Raw genomic sequence first — 18,539 nt, forward strand, 5'->3', positions numbered from 1 at the left:
AGTATTGTTCTTCCGTCATTTTTTTGACACAAAATATGAAATTCGTCCCTAAATCTCACTTTTTGGGACGATTTTCATTTCGTTCCAAAACAAAATCGTCCCAAAAAGTCTTTTTTGTTGTAGTGTACTTTGAAACTTTAATTTTTTTTCTATTTTCTTTTAAATATTGTTTCAACATTCTTAATCATTAATAAAAAAAAATACACGACTTCGCTAATAATCACTTCCTTAAACATTAAAAATAAAGCCAAGCCGTCAAACCCAATGGTACAAACTGGGTGGCTATACTATCATTTTCCAAATACATATGGGACTTATGCCAATACAGCAGCTAAAAACAGCAGTCATGCCATTTATATCTGTGCTCCAAATCAAACATGTATGGCATGATAAATTTAATATTGACTTCTTTTGGATTAATCAGTAAACTACCGTTGGTTCTGTGATTTTGGATTTGATGAAGGGTAAAAAAAGGAAGATCTGGAAAAAGTTTTAGCCATAGCGTGGGGAGTGTGGCATTGTATGAATCTAAAAATGCACAAATCTACTTATTGGGATGCAAAGCAGATCATAGAAACATGTCTAGCCTATGTCCATAGACACATGTCTAGTAAAAGATAAAGTTTTTAACTTGCAGGCTCCTCCCAAAGGATAAACTGAATCTTTATGGGGGCTTTTGTAGAGAAACTCACAAGGCTGGAGTAGGCTCCATCCTTCGAGATAACAACGGATCCATGATTATGGCAATGAGCAAGAACCAAGGGGAGGTCTGTGAGGTACAATTTACAATGTATTAAATCTGTAATAGTCCCCCTTAAGATGATGTGTATATATTATGAACATTCATCTTGGATAACAAGGACTCAAAAAATTTAGAACCTAAGGGCTTGGTCATCAAATCTGTAACTTGGTGTATTGAAGCAATATGTAAAGTAGTTCATTGTAACGCCCCAAAGGAAGACCCAAACCACATGGCCTATACTCCAAAAGGACTAGTCAATGATACAATTGGAGCCCAATTGGAACCTTATAAAGAGCAAGAACTTCTCTTTCCCAGGCAATGTGAGATCTCATACATCACCTACCTTTATCCATATCATATGGGGTATCACAATCTACCCATCTTAAATTCCCAACGTCCTCATCGGGCCTGTCCATTATAGGTGACACGGTTCAAGTCCTACATTTCTAGTTGGAATAAGCTCTAATACCATTTGTAACACTCCAATGAAAGACCCAAACCACATGGTCTATACTCCAAAATGACTAGTCAATGATATAATTTGAGCCCCATTGGAACCTTAAAAAGAGCAAGAACTTCTCATTCCCAAGCAATGTGAGAGCCCATACACCACCTACCCTTATTCATATCATATGGGGTATCACATTAGTGATCCCTCTTGTATCTTCTCACGCACTAAATGACAATTTATCTCAATGTGTTTAGTGCGTTCATGGTAGACTGGATTGGCTGCTATGTGAAGTGCAGCTTGATTATCACAAAACAAAAGTGCTAGCTAAGGATGAAGTTGATGCAGATCAGTAAGCAAGGCTCAAATCCAAGTAATTTCACAAGTTGTATAGGCCATTGACCTATATTCATCTTCTGCCGAGGATCTAGAAATTGTGTGTTGTTTCTTGGATTTCCAAGACACAAGTGAGTCAACAATAAAAATGCAATAGCCACTGACTGAGATACAGGTATCAGGGCAACTAGCCCATTTTGAGTCTGAAAAAGCTTTAATATGAACACTGGAAGATGCTGGGAAAAATAGACCCTGACCAGGAGCCAACTTAAGATATTTGAGAATTCTTAAGGCAGCTTGTAAGTGTGGTACACGATGACTGTCCAAAAATTGACTTAAATGATGGACTGCATATGTTATATCTGGTCTAGTATGAGTAAGGTAGAGTAGTCTGCCAATCAACCTTCTATAAGCAGAAATGTCAGAAACTATTTCCCCATCTTCTTTAGATAACTTGGAATGGGTATCCATAGAAAAGAGAACTGGTTTTGCAGCAAGTAAACCAGAATCTGAGATTAACTCTAGAGTGTATTTTCTTTGAGATAAAGAAATGCCTTTCTTTGAATGTGCAATCTCCATTCCAAGAAAAAACTTGGCTGAACCCAAATCTTTCAACTTAAATTGAGCATTTAAAGATGCTTTGACAGATTCAATAACAAATAAATCACTACTAGCAAGAAGAATGTCATCAACATAAAGCAATAAAGCCACAAATGAATTGCCTTCCTTCTTAGTAAATAATGAGTAATCTGTCTTAGATTGTGAGAAACCAATATCAAACAAAACAGATGTGAACTTTGAATTCCACTGTCTAGATGCTTGTTTCAAACCATATAAAGATCTTTACAATTTGCATACTCTTGTGTCCCCCTTACTAAGGTAACCAGGAGGTGCTTTCATGAAAACTTATTCATCTAACTCTCCATATAAGAAATCATTATTGACATCTAAATGAAAGATATGCTAATTATTGATAACAGCAAGAGATAAAACAAATCTGACAGTAACCATATTTGCAACAGGTGAGAAAGTTTCAAAAAAATCTAGACCTTCCTTTTGACTATACCCTTTGGCAACAAGTCTTGCCTTATGTCTCTCAATAGAACCATTAGAATTGTATTTTGTTTTATATACCCACTTACAACCTATAGGAATTTTGTTTGGAGGTAGTGTTGTAAGAGCCCAAGTGTTATTAGATTCTAAAGCAGATAATTCTACAGACATAACATCTCTCCAATGAGCATGCTTAACAGCTTAGTGATAAAAAGTAGGTTCCAAGTCAGAAGAGATAGCAACATAAAAAGCTCTATGTGTTGATGACAATTTAAAGTAAGACAATACATCAGAAATGCTATATATGTTACCTGAACATCGGGCAGGATCCTTAGAAAATGTTGGAGATCTAGAAGCAGCTAGATTGCAGTGATAACTTTGCAAGTAATCAGGTGTTTTATGTTGTCGATTTGACCTTCTAAGAGATAGAAAGTGAGTTTCATCATTTAGAGCTGGTAAATTTGTGGTATCTGTAGTAGCTGGATCAACATAAGGTAATTGGGATGGAGAGGATTCAGGATATGTGAGATTTTCAGTGTAGTCAGAGATGAATTTAGGAATAACATGGTTTTCTAGGTTTTCCAAACTAAATTTTGAATTTGTTTTGACTCTCAACAGCATTAACACCTGATTGTTGTAGTCTGTATAAGCCAACTGATCTTCTAGCTATCTCAATCATCTTCCATGGGGTAAACTCTTGAATAAAACAAGAATCAGGTAAGAAAATAAAGCAACATTTCTAAGATGAAGTAAGTTTACTCACTGAGAGTAAATTATATGAAAAAGATGGTACACAAAGTACATCTTTTAGGATTAGATTTTCAGACAATTGAACAATGCCAAGATGAGTAACAGGCACAGTTCACCATTTGGAAGTTTGACTGAGGTATGTAAAGACTTTGTAATAGATGTAAATGTATCCATTGAATGAATAATGTGATATGTGGCCCCTGTGTCTATAATACAACTAGTATCAGATATAGAGGAAACTAAGGTACTTGAAGAAAGGCTGGAATGAAATGATATACCTGGAAGAGACTTAGAATTAGAAGTGACATTTGTTGCTTGGTGGTTTGTATTATTAGTAGGTTGTGAGTGGATTAAAGCTAACAATTTTGACAATCTTCTTGAGAGAATGGCAGTTGATTATAAGATTCAAAAGGTGTATTCAACGTCTGGCATGTGACATGATTAGCTGCTGCTGTAAACTTTCCCTTTTGTCGAGAATTTGTGAAATTCTACTTGAACCCTGGAGGGTAGCCATGTATCTTGTAACATTTTTCAATTATATGATTGTTCATGCCACAGTGGGTGCAAAGTAATTTCTCTTTTCGTGGTTGCTGTTTTCTAGAAATAAATATCATATTGTCTACCACTTTCTTGTTCATGAAAGCCACAGTATCCACCATGTTGCTTCTACTGATTTCTCTTTGCTTCTCTTCTTGAACTACCAAGGAGAACACTTTAGTGATATCTGGTATGCGCTCTATCATCAAGATTTGTCCTCTTATATGTGAAAGACACTCATTTAGCCCCATCAAAAACTGTATAGCATGCTGTCTATCTTGGTAATCCAAGAAAATTTTTATAGCCCCACAATTACATATTTGTAACGCACCACAAGAACAAGTAGGAATTTGATTATATTCAAGTAATTCATCCCATAAACACTTGAGTCTTTTATAATAGTCTCTTACTGACGTATCTTCTTGCATTAAGGAAGAAAAATATTTCTGTAATTGAAAGATTCTTAGCTCATTTCCTTGTGCAAAACGATTCTTCAAATCTTGCCACATATCTTTTGTTGTTTTTGCACAAATAATACTTCCACCAATTTCTTTAGCCACAGAATTAATGATCCAAGAAGAAACCATGTTATTACTCCATTCCCACATTTGGTAGGAAGCATCTGTCAAACTCAACTGAATAATTGACCCATTTACAAAGCCAATCTTATTCTTTGCCTTCAAAGTCATCATCATGGATCTGCTCCATGTATGATAATTTTCCCCAGTGAGGACATTTGACACCAACATAGCTCCTGGTGAATCACCATTTTGTAAATGATAAGGACTTGCGAAACTCTCCATATTCGATGAGACGAAAGCGGAAGATGAAGAAGCCATTGTATAACACCAGCCATGAAACAGAGTAGAGGGGAAAAGAAGTTTGAAGAAGACAAGGAGAGTTCCAAACTGATTGTTATTCAACTTGATCTCCTTACAATGTGACCTCTATATTTATAAACAACAATACGAGAGGTAAATGGAGGGAAATGTAACAGAATGTAACTAACTCTGATACTGACCAATGAAAACATTACACATATTACATCTTATTTCTATGTACAATTTACAATGTATGAAATCTGTAATATGCGGAGGGTGACTCATCTATCCTCATTGAAAGAGTATCAAGAATGACTCCTTTGTTTCTTCTCAGCAGGGTCCTATCAAGAGAATAGAAGTTTAGAACTTTGTGCAAACCTTTGAATGTGCATGAAGCCATACATGTTGCTAGAGAGGGGAATGAAGCTGCTCATTTACTCGCAAACCATGCAAGATTTATTAGGAAGACATCTGTTGGGTGGAAATGTTGTACCAGATTTTAATCTACAAATTAAAGAACCATTAAAGATGCAAGTCTTTATCATAGGTAGCGAAGTACATCACACCATTTTTAGAGAAAAATAGTAACATAGACAAGTAGATAGAACCTAACAGATGAGTAATTGGCAGCATTTGGAGATAGGCAACTACACTGGCATTTGTCGCACACCTGCCGTCTTTGGTTGCCTCTAACCCAATCTTGTAGATCAGTTTAAAACACGATGGATCGTTCTTCAAGATATTTTGTTAAGGAAGAAGAGAGTTTAGGGGTCGAGAGAGGCAGGGAGAGAGGTTTTCACTCACCCTCTGAATCAGACGGGAGCCTTTCAATTTTTTTTTCTTTTTAATAAAATATTTTTGGTTCCTCTGGAATGACATTTTTCCCACTATTTAATATTCCGTATGGTCAATGTAATTTTTTTTTTTAACTCTTTTCGCAAAATAAATTAAAAAAATTGCAATCCAACCGATTCCCGGCAGGTGGCATGTGTTGTGAAAAGTGTTGTAAAGAGTTTTGTGTCTATCATTACTCATCCAGAACAAAAGGTTTTTGTTTTTATGAAAATTATGACCACCTAAATACTAATAGTGACAGTTAAATCTGGTCTAGTCTTTCTGCCTGCCTTCTTGTGGGTGGCTTGACCATGTAAATGTTCCTTAAGAGCTATTAACGCAATCAGCCTATAGATGTCAAGCATTCTTTCTTTGGTCTAAAAGCCTGAGCGTGAGACAGTTATTACAGACAAATCTCTTGTTCTTTAGGCTGTCCTACTCCTGTATACTGTAATGAAATGAAACTAGGTTTTGAAGCATATCAAGATAATGAAACCAAATGATTGAATATCTTCCTGTCCTTTTTTATGGACAAAGCCACACAGCAACATTGAGGCCTGCTCCACCAAAAATGGACAAGGCAAAATTACTGCAGCAAAAGTTGATAGAAACAACAAAAAAATAGTCATTGATTACAAACTTGGTCTCGACCCACAACATAGATATAACAAGGGGAAATTGCAAGCACTGAGAACAACCGACCAGCCAGCCAAGGACATTTTTTAAGAGGAGAGAAGGATAGCTCGTTCCCCAACAGCGTAGATAATCTGCCTGCCTGCCTGCCTGCCTGCCTGCCTGCCCTCCCTTACTTCACCAATGCACCATCAGGGGAACTTTAACCAGAAAAGATGGAGACTTTGGAACCGCAGCATTCAAGTGGATAGCAGCATCAGGCCCCAATCCTTCGACTCCTCAACTAGTAAAAGTGCATTCAACTCCCCAACAGATAATATAAATGCATATTCAGAGAAAACCTAGATGATATGTCTTTCTCTTCACTCCTTTCTTCCCACCACTTTGTTAAAAAAAGGTTTAAACAAGTCATTACATAACGAATGTATCAATGGCCGCAGATGGACCATCAAAATGGAGATCAATGGACAAGGTGCCCATAAAGAACCAATCCAAGTTAACCAGGCATTATGATGAGGAAAGGCTGAATATTCACGACTCCTCAATAATGAGGTAAAAGAACGAAAAAACAATTTCTTGAATCACCATCTTGATGAAATAGATGTCACTAAATATCTCCTCCTTCAGGCAGAGGGCAGTATGTCAAGAAAATGCTTCAACATCCCTTCCCACATGAGGTTCGTGTAAGGTGTCTGATACCTTGGATGGAGGCCAATACCGAAACACCGATCTACCTACAATGTTTTTTATTGGAAGTGGACCCCTGTTGACAAGGTAAGCAAATCAACGAGTCAGGAAATACATTTTAAACCGAAAAACATACTACTGGACCAGAAACAATCAAGATTATTTTAATCTTCATACATCTTTATATAATTTCCATGAATAAAATTTTAACATAAGCATGTTTGCAATATTTGTAGAAGCCACGGGCTGAAAATGCTTCTTTTCCCACCTAATTCAACATATTCTCAAACCAAAAAATCATCAGCAATACAAAGTTTCCAGACTTACCAGTTGTGAGAGTCAAAACTGTTGTTGCGATTGTCTCCCATCACAAAGACATAACCTTCAGGAACTAGCTGCAAATAAAAAAGAGTGCACAAGGCTCCGTTAACAAATGCAACCAAAGCTTTGACCATATAAGAGATATGTCACAGATCCACAAAGGAAAGAGAAATTGATTATGAGAATGTTGCTTTACCACTGGATCCATTTCATAAGAAAGTGGCTCCAAAACGAAATTTTCATCTGGAACAACACCATTAACATATAATTTCCCATCACGTACCTATACATAAAAAATCCAGACAAGATTGAAGATGTTAGAGATAAAGGTAAAGAAAGTGTTCTAAAAGTTTTTTTTGTTCAATAAAAAATAAAAATATAAACGAGGAAAAAACTATATGAACTAAGAAAAAAATGATAAAAGGGAAAGAGAAAAACTAAGACCTCAAGAAATAAACGGAATCAATAAAATGTCAAATGCACATGAATTCTTACTTCAACATAGTCTCCAGCCTTTGCCACCACTCTTTTGATGAACACATCGCCTGAACTAAACCCAACTTCCTACAAGATGCAAACAATTCACAAAATCAGCAACTCCCAATCAATCAAGACAATATTTCTTGAAGGCGTTTCAAAGTACTTTACACCTCATACCTGTAAGATTTGAGGTGCCTTAAAAATTACTATATCCGAAACTTCAGGCTTCCTGAAAATGTATGAAACCTGTGGTATAAAAAATAAATAAATAGAAAGGCATTAAAATCAGCTTACAGTCATAAAAGGCCTAATGTATTATCTCTATATATCTGCACCATTTCATATATTTTATATTTTATCTTTAGCCCGTGCACCGAAAACAAAATGAACAGCTTCCAGTCTCTAGATACCACTTAAAATGCCAAGAACCGTGCAAAATATTTGAGAATCCATGACAGGCCAAAAGCCAAATTCGATTTTTTTTTTTTTCTTCTTGTTAAGATGCAAAAAGCCACTGTGTGAATTAATCAAACGTTTTCAGCACTTATAACAACCACAACGCATCATCAGAACCGTAATTAAACACAACACACCATCGAAACAAAATGTCGCATCTTTGTTCATTTGTAGAAAGAAAATTGTCAAGTCATAACAAGCGCTGACAAGCTCTACGAAGAAAAATATGAACTTGCTTGTTGGTTTGAAGTCAATCGCATCATAGAATTCTGATCACAATCAGCAACAACAATTTAGCCAGGTACATACCCACATCAAGTTAGAATCTTTTCCCATAATTACCCTCCCAAATCAAGAGAATTTCTTGCACAAAAGTTCATTTTCGAGTTAAAGAGTTCAGTTGGACGCACCTTCTCGGCTAAAATACGGTCGCCCACATCCAGGGTAGGGTACATAGAAGAGGACGGGATTGACCTAGGCTCCGCCAAGAACGATCGGAACAACACGCTCACAGTCACAGCAGTGAACACAGCTTTGGCATCCTCTGAACAGAAATTCAATATCCTCGACAACCAACCGCTTTTCTCCAACGCCTTGTGTTTAAACTCCGAACTCTCAGTCTCCACAACCTCACAACACTGTGTTCCACCATTATCCACAAGCCCACTAGCCGACTCGTTACTGCAAGGAAGCCACTTCGATCCCTGTAAGAAGGGCAAAACCGACGTCGCCTTAATAGGCGAAATACTGAAAACGCCGAGTGCCGTGGCCGATGTACCCGACGCACAGGCCGTCGACTTCATCAGCGAAAACAAGCCCAGCACAATCGGGCTTTTGCAATTATCACCAAGAATCTCCCCGGCGAGAGTGGAGTACAAAGAAGCCGAATTCTTTCCCCAGCAGTTATTCGGCTTCTGCCGTCGGACATCGGATCGGTAATTGCGCACCGAGTTGGATGGGTCGAGCTCGGATTTCTGGTTGTGACCAAATATCCGAGACCGGATCCAACACTCGTTAACGGCGCGGCAACTGCCGACCCGAAGGCCGGCGGAGGAGACAAGGTTTTGGGCAACATAGCCAGAGAAGCTGAAGGTAACTCGAATGGCCATTTCTATGATTTTGAATAGCAAGATGAAGATTTGGTACAGTGTGGCTTCGGTAACTAGCAAAGTCGATTCAGGAAACCCAAAAATCTGAGAAACTCCATTAACCCAGAAACCAACAGAAAATCGGAGAAGGGTGGGTGGAATTGAGAGTAGAAGCTACAGCCGGGAAAAGGGAACGGACGATATGGGGAATTGCAAAATCGAGATCGTTAGGGTTTGGTTTGAAATTGAATTTGGGGAGCTAGAAATGGCCTTGAGCCGCGAGGAAGCTCAAGACTCGGGAGCCGAATCAATGCGTTTGGACGCGAAGGAAAATCAACAACGTCGACGATACCCAATGTCTGGGTTTAATAGACTGCGGCTATGTTCTAATGCCCAAAATGGGACTTCTCGTCCTTCGTATTTACGATTCTGCCTGGTTTTTTTTGTTTCCCTTTTAAGTTAGACAAGAGGAACGTTAAGGTCTATGGTCTTTATAATCATGAAAAGTGAAATGTTGGATTCTATAATAAAAATGGGCAAGTATATAAATTTTTTGTCAAAAAGTTAAGTCTCAATAATAATAAATAATTTTTTTACACTTTTTTAATATAAAATCTATTTTTTACAAAAGCTTACGTAAAATTTATCTATTTAAAATCTATATAAATTATTTTTTAATAAAAATAGTTACAAAAGAAAAATTATTAGCGAATATAATTGTGTCAAGTATACAAGTCTATTCTTCTTTTAGAAAAATAATATTTACAATTATAAAGTGAGTAACCATCGCATATTTTTTTAAAAAAATAAATAAATATGAGACACATATAAAAAAATTAATTTAATAATAAACTTTATTTTTATCAAAACGGATGTCTTGGACAACATAAAATTATATATAGCATTACTCTTCTTTTTAATATAAAAAAATTACTTTTTTTTAGTGGCATCCACCTCTTTTTTTAACAAATGTCTAGTCTGAGGCTTACATATATAAAACTTGTACTTAGTATTGTTTTTAATTAAAAGCTATTTACCCATATGATATATTATCCCCAAACAAGTTCTGAAAGTAATTTTTTGCAATTCTTATTTATAGATAAAATAATTTTCTTGAAATAAATAGAAAAAATGCTGAATAATATATCCTGTTGGGATTATTTCCTTTCTACAACTTGATGGACGATATCAATTTTTAAATTTATTATTTTTAAAAAATGAGGAATGATTTAAAAAGTGATGACAACATCTCACTTGCTCGATGGAATGAAAGTTGTATATATGGCATAACTCAAACTTAATACACAAAGTTTTCAATAAATCATTACATAGATCTAAAGTACAAAAGGGAAAAAACAAAAAACAAAAAATCTAATTTACACTTTCAAACTGTCCTTTTTTTTAAAAAAAAAAGAAATTTTTGAAAATATCGCCAAGTATAAAAAGATAAATAATATGTACAGTTTTAGAGTATTCAAGATTCGTGCATTCTCTTAAGAAAAAATTAATAAATCTATGACCCATACAAAAAATTAGTTTTTTAAATGATAAAATCCATTATTTTTTAAAATAAGTACACAAGACTTTCATATTATACGACTGATTTAATATTATTCATTTAAAGATTTCTTTTATGGTAACATCATGCCACTCCCTTTTTATTCAACTCTACTGTTAGATCAACATGCAACTTAAAATAATTGTACGTGTATTTATATATACATGCACGCATTTCCTTTAATTAATTTTCAAAATTACTCAATCGGTTAATTTGTATTTTGATTAGTATATATCTTCATGTATTAATAAATGGGAGGGTGGGATTGTTGCAACTGGCAGACGTTCTCTCTTTTTTTAAAAATTCTATTCAGCAATCCAATACCACATATCTATTAAATAAAAAATTCACATCAATAGATATGTGGTGTAGGACTGTTAAGTAGAATAATTCTTAGATATCATCTTCATATGTGAAGAAGTTGTAGATATCAACCCAATACATGACACATACATGCTAGAAAAAGGATACGATGAGCTAAAGAAAATTCAAAATTTCCACAAAATCAGGGGAGCCAAAGCTAAAGAAGTCAAGCAAAAATGTTCAACATGGATGAATATGGATAATAAAGTTATATTTAAATTATGTTTGATAAGGAGATAGGTTAAGATGATATGAGAATTTTAAAATGAGATCTATTTTTAAACAAATCTACTTATATGTAAAGATCATTTTGAAAGTATTTTCAATTTTATAAGAGAAGTATTAGGTTCACAAGATTTTATAAAAGTAAAATTCATAAATTAATATGTCTAATCATTTTTATAGTAAAAATAATTTACAATATGATTTGCTACAAATTTATCTATAAATTTATTTTTAGATTTTTTAATAACCCAAGTATATATATTTTATCACAATATTTATAAAGAAAATAAAAATCATAGAATCGGATGACATAAAAGGAATTTTATGCATTACTATTTATTTTTACATTCCACTTCTATAATTTTTATTTTATAGAGTGTAGAGATATTTTTCATAAAGTATGAATATATTTTTTATGAGATGAAATATAAAATAATAAATAGTAATTGATAAATACGTATTGGATTGGAAGTCCATCTTCAAAGAAACGAGGAGGGCAAATTCGTCGTTCAACTTGAAAGATTGTCGGTCTAGTTTTGTAATTAGATGCAAGACCGAGGGTCTTGTTGGTAATAAACACTTGGCTTTGTTTGACTTTGACGAGAAATGCCTTTTTAGCCTTTTCGCATCGCGTTCCGGGCACTTTCCTGCTAACCAAACATGGAGGAAAATTCAGGCGACAGAAAGACAGTAATAACCCTCGTTCACATATGTACAAACTCCAGATACAACGAATCTAGTCGGACATATTGGGCAATTACGACTGAAAGTGTTGAACTTTGACTTGGTATTCAAATCTACCTTATAATAAATAATTACAATTTCATGGTCTATTTAAATTCCTCAATTGATTTTTTTTATATATTTTTTATAAATTAAACATTTTTCATAATATTTTTTTTCTCTCATCTTTAGTTTTTTACCAAAAATTGTCCTGATTTTAATAATTGATCGTTCCACAAAGAAACTTTTCAATTAATGAGCAATTTTTTTATTAATTAGATGTTGACTGTTGTATGTTCTAGATTCAATAGAAAGAGATTGAAAATACAATATTAAATTGTGAAAAATGCTCATGCACACAGAAGATAATAATAATAATAATAATAATAATATTTTAATTCTATCTATATTAGAAGTTATAACATGGAGTTTGTCCATGCTCGTAGCCAGAATTTTACTTGCTTTTATGATAATGTTTCCCACATTAGATAAATTTTTACTTATTTTTATGCTTTATTTATGTAAATTTATGTGATAATTTATGATACGGAAATTATGATATACTTTTTGAAAAATATTTATACGGACATAGAATGTGCAAGTCTCACATAGTACTCATTTTGAAAAAAATGTAAAGAAAATGAGATCTACATTAAAAAATCAACTTTTTTATGGAAAATTTCACTTTTTTAAAAAATTTGTACATCTTAAAACTATATTTAACAATAAGTGGTCAAATATATTGTCGTGATAATACCTAATTTATTGATGGGATATAATTGTTCCTCCTCATGTTAACAAAAATAAACAAATTTAAAAAAAGTTTATCATAAATGTCTACAAATTTTGTATCTATATTATAAGAGAAATTATGATATTCATCTTATTTTACATCATACCAAATCACACTTACTTTTATATCTCTATCATTATTTTTTTACTATTATTTACATAATATTTAAAATCACATCACTGCATAGACGCAACATAAGTGATAAAGATCTAAAACTACTTAAAATATGTCATGTCAACCTGTGTGATTGAAAATGATAAAATGGCTTCATTTGATTATTCAACTCATTTCAACTTATCATTATAATTTTTTTAAATTATAATACAAAATATAATAAACAATTCAACTTTTTCAAATCTCAAAATAATAATAATATTAAAAAATAATATTTTGACAATATTTTATCATCTCAACTCAACATTTAAACGCAACCTTAAAATAAATAGTAGCATTACTTGATCTATTATAAAAATTTAAGTCTCGTTTGTATTCGTAACTCATCTCAATCTACCTCAATTCATCTCTTCTCATCATTACAACTTTCTCAAATTTTCACATAAAATATAATAAACAATTCAACTTTTTCAAATTTTAAAATAATTTTTTCAAATTTTTACACAAAATATAATAAATAATTCAACTTTTATATTCTAATATTCACAATTTATCTCAATCCATCTCAACTCACATCTGAATTCAAATCACTCCTTAGAGTTTCTTTTTCATTTTTACATTTTATAAATCGAGATCTAAGTTTTCGACCTTCACAAAATTGATAGTTGAACTTTTAACCCTCCATTAGAAAATTAATAGAGGATAGGATTGCCATGAGGCATACACATACCACACGTAAGTTTTCGATTGGCTGATGCATATCATCCAGTATGCCATGTCAGCCAATAAAAAGTTGGCAGGTGACGTGTTAATGTCATATGACAATCTCCCAGTAGTTTTCTAAAAAGAGGCACGTAGTACCGATCGCTAATGTTTTAAAATTCAAAAGTATTAATTTTGTCGGATTTCAAAACCTAGCTAGGCCTCGATTTATAAAGAAAAATAAAAACACAATTACTGATTTTATAATTAACTCAAACTATAATAAAAGAAAAATATTCTAATCACAAAAAAATTATATAATTGATGTGACTTAGGCATCGTTTGTTTTTATAGTTCATCACAATTCATCTAATCATTACAATTTTTTTAAATTTTTATACAAAATAAAATAAATAATTCAATTTTTTTAAATCTCAAAATAAAAATAATATTAAAAAAATATATTATAATAATATTTTATTCAACTTTTTAAGCTTAATCTTAACTCATTTCATCTGTAAAAATAATTGAGACTAATGTGATACGTCAAATTATAAAATTATTTTTATTATAAATAAAATTTAACAAAATTTATAAAATTATATCAATTTATAAATTTATTTTGATATTGTCAATTTGTGTATGTAGCAACATCATGATAAAAACGTATTTTTTTCTCTTTTCTTCATGCACAATAACTCCCACGACTGCCTCCTACTCCTTTCTTGAATACGAGAACGTGGGCAAGAGCGATTCATGGAATGACGGAAGCGCATACCTCAGCCAGATATAAGTTGGTTTTGAATGAAAGGAAGTCAAAGTGGCTAAAGAGACATGATTTAGGATGAGTTTGGATGTTGAAATAAGTTGAGTTGAGATGATAAAATATTGTTAGAATATTATTTTTTAATATTATTATGATTTTGAGATTTGAAAAAGTTGAATTATTTATTATATTTTATGTTAGGATTTGAAAAAATTGTAATGATGAGTTGGGATGAGTTGAGAGTAATTTATAATCCAAACGAAGCCTTAATAATCTGTGAATTATGGTATATATAATGGGAAAGTCTATTCAACCGTCTCACTTATACCGCTCGGTATGACCGTTTGGTATTTTTTTTTTACTTAATGATAAAAAAAGTGATTTTAAGTTTATTAATATACTTTTTTATTTTTTAAAATTTTTTAAATATATTAAAAAAATGTAAAATAAAATTTATAAAAAATAAAAACCCAAAAAATGCTGTGCGCGCGGTAAGAACGTGCAGGCTACTCTAGTAGCCCGACTCAATATAATAAGATATCACTTTGTCATAGTCCCTTTCTGCTCTGGTAGTCATTTTCTATCCCTTTTAGAACAACCTTTACTCCTTCCTTAGGGTTAGTTGAATTCCCATTTTTATATTCTTTTTCTTCCAATTAGTAAGCTTAATTTGGTGGTCAAATTTAGTGAATTAGATTCCTTCCAACTTTATGGAGATTTTATCATCTTATAATATTTATTGTTAAAGTAGATTTAGCGTGATCGGATCGGTAAAGAGCCCCTCTTGTAAAATAAGAAAATAGTTACGTGACGTCGGGCACCGAAAGATCGGGAACACTCTTAACGATTAAATTAGTCATTCTTTTTATCTCTAGAGAAATTCGGGAGGGAGTGAGAGTTTCCCAATTAATTCGTCTTCTTTCTTATAGAATGGCCTTTTTATAGGATTTTCATAAATGGAGCACATAGATTTTTCATGTGTCAACTTTGAAACTATTAGAGAACTCCAATAGGTGGTTGTTTTCTAAAAGTGAGACAGGGGGATGCTTGGAAAAAGAGATGAGATAAGAATTTTATGAATAGTAATAAGATGGTTTGTGAATAGTATAGTATATAATATAAATCATGCTAAGAACAAGAATCACAATCACAAATCATAGTTTAGAAAATATACTTGTGGAAGACATCTTGAAATAAAATCATGATACTCCACAAATATTAGCAGACAAATCTTCCCCTCCTTACATCTCACAAAATTATTAACATTCAATGGGGTAAGTCAATACACATATGGAGAAGAAAGGGGACCTAGATTATGAAGTTTGAAGAATTGCAGACATAAAACTCTTATTATTGTCGTAAGGAATATTTCACCACACTTTGTTTATAGCGGTTTACATGGAAATATATACAAATGTACAAGATCTATTCTAGGAAAGAATGCTAAAAATAAGTCTGACTGTTACAAGAATTTTGACTCTTGATTTGCTATGTTGTTATAGAATATTTACAGTTGTTACAAGTAAATTTCCTTCCTGGAATCAAGTTGCATGATCTTGTGCTTGATTTGAGGAGTCCTCATTTATATGCCCTCACAAGATGGAGTTGCCATCAGCTAAGCCGATTTTGTTCTTGAGAGAATATGTGTGCTGTCTTGATAATGATTTTGTCAATAAATCTGCAAGTTGATCTTGAGTGTTAACATGATGAACATTGAGAATGCCACGTTGAACCATATCATGAACAAAATGTAAATTAATGTGAATATGCTTCATCCGAGAGTGTTGCACTGGATTAAAGCTGAGGTGAGTTGCACCTAAGTTATCACACAAAAGTTTCGATGAAGCTTTTATTGGCAGCTCGAGTTCTTTAAATAATGATAACAGCCACAATTTCTGAAGCTGCATTTGCAACGGATTTAAATTCAGCTTCTGTCAGCGATCTTGCTACTGCTCTTTGTTTTTTCGAACTCCAAGATATGGGATTAGATCCAAGGAAGCTTATATATGCTAATGTTATGTACAATCATCAAAATTGCCCGCCCAATCAGCATCTGAGTATGTTGTGAGTTCAAAACTTGATGTTTTTCTAATGTGAATCCCATGAAAATTTGTTTGCTTCAAGTAGCGGAGGAGTATCTTTGCAGCTACCCAATGTGTTACGGTGGATTTGTGCATAGACTGTGATAGTTTATTTACCGAGAAACATATGTCTGGACAGGTCAGAGACAAATATTGGAGTCCTCCAATTACACTTCGGAACTCAGTGCTGTCAAAAGAGGTTGTGTCATCAACTAACTTTAGTGTTGTGCTTGTGGACAGTGGAGTGGAGACTTCTTTTGCACCCATCATGTTTGTTTTTTATAGGAGGTCCCAAATATATTTGTGTAGGGAGAGAAACAACCCTGATTTGGTCGAAATGACCTCCATTCCCAAGAAGAAATGTAGTTGGCCCATGTATTTTAATGAGAATGGATTCCAAGTTGTTGAATGATATGAGACACAAAATTATTGTCGCTGCCAGTGAAAACCAGATTATCCACATATACCAATAAATAGCATAAAACAAAATGTTGGTGATATATGAATGAGGAGGAATCCGCTTTCGAATTTGAAAAACCAAGATTCAAGATGGCCAATATTAATGCAGAGTACCAGGCTCTAGAAGCCTGTTTAAGGCCATTAATGGCCTTATTCAACTGACAAACATGGTTTGGTTTCGAGGCATCTTTGAATCTCGGGGATTGTACCATATACACAGTTTCAGTCAACTAGCCATGTAAAAAAGCGTTATTAACATCGAGTTGTCTCAAGGACCATCCCTGCATCACAGCAACTGTTAAAACAGTTCTAATTGTAGTGGGTTTAACAACGGGGCTGAAGGTTTCCTTGTAGTCTAAACCAAGGCGTTGATTGAAACCTTTAACAAGAAGTCTCGCTTTAAAGCGATCAACAAACCCATCAGCCTTGCGTTTAACACGGAATACCCATTTGCAACCTCTTGGTTTGCAATTGTTTGGCAGAGGAACTAATTCTCATGTTCCATGGTGCATGAGCGCAGGCAGTTCTTTAGACATTGTTGTTCTCCAGTGAGTTTCACGGAGTGCTTGTCCCACACAGCTTGATTCAATGGTGTTGGGAATGGGGTGTTTGGTGGCTGAATTTAATTGTTTCGGTTTGTGGATATTGTTCATTAACCGAGTGGTCATGGAATGGGTTTGAGTAGGGTTTTGAGCAGGTTTATCACAGGGTACAGATGAGGGATCCATGTTCAAAGTATTGTCGTGTGTGATGGGATTCGTGTGTGAATTTGATGAAGAAGCACCATTTTCATGCGATGAAGAGAAATTAGGGCACAAATGAACATGATCAAGATTACGAGAATTAGAGGAAGAGAGACCAGAGGCATTACCTGGAGGTGCTGGAGTGGTGTTGAACCCTACCAAAATCACTTGTGGAGGTTGCATTGGAGCCATCGCATTGATGAGTGGCACTGCTGTGGATGATGAAGGTTCTGGATTTTGTGTAAGACCATTTTGAGTTTCATCAAAGAGTACGTGCCGAGAGTGGTACATGCGGTTGGTCTTTGGGTCAATGCATTTTGGGCCGAGGAGTAACCCACAAATAGACAAGATATGACTTTGGGCTGAAGTTTGTTGGAGTTCAATGGCCGAGTGAGGGGTAAGTAGAGACATCCATACTTCTTTAATTTCATGTAATTATGTGGTTGTTGAAACATTGCTTCAAATGGTGACTTGTTGTTTAAGAGAGGTGTTGGTTGTCGATTTATCAGATATGCAGTGGTGGAAAACGCATGGGGCCAATATTTTAAAGACATTAAAGCATCATGTAATAGAGGGAGGCCTGTTTCAACTAAATGACGATGTCTACGCTCAGAAACACCATTTTGTTGCGGTGTATGGGGAGCAATGGCGTAGTGGTTTATTCCATGAATAGAAAAATATTTTTTTAAAGCCATAAACTCACCACCATTATCCGAGTAAATGCTTTTGATTTTTTCTTGAAATCTGGTTTCAAAGAGATGCTTGAATTGAGGAAATATTGTGCTAACCCCAGATTTTGTTTCCATAGGATCGAACCAAATGTATT

The 18,539-nt window shown here is 33.9% G+C and overlaps 1 protein-coding gene across 1 annotated transcript; it reads right to left on the bottom strand.

Annotated features, from left to right (window-relative positions):
• Window positions 1–6,008: 6,008 nt before the first annotated feature.
• Window positions 6,009–9,529, bottom strand: LOC109010298 (thylakoidal processing peptidase 1, chloroplastic-like). The gene is made up of 6 exons (XM_018991079.2): window positions 8,509–9,529; window positions 7,820–7,888; window positions 7,658–7,726; window positions 7,359–7,445; window positions 7,169–7,236; window positions 6,009–6,917 (listed from the first exon to the last, which is right to left on the bottom strand). The coding sequence occupies exons 1-6, from the start codon at window positions 9,205–9,207 to the stop codon at window positions 6,797–6,799; spliced, it is 1,113 nt and encodes a 370-aa protein (XP_018846624.1). The 5' UTR covers window positions 9,208–9,529; the 3' UTR covers window positions 6,009–6,796.
• Between the last annotated feature and the right edge of the window lie 9,010 nt (window positions 9,530–18,539).

Source organism: Juglans regia, chromosome 6 (assembly GCF_001411555.2).
Source record: "Juglans regia cultivar Chandler chromosome 6, Walnut 2.0, whole genome shotgun sequence".
NCBI classification, from domain to species: Eukaryota; Viridiplantae; Streptophyta; class Magnoliopsida; order Fagales; family Juglandaceae; genus Juglans; species Juglans regia.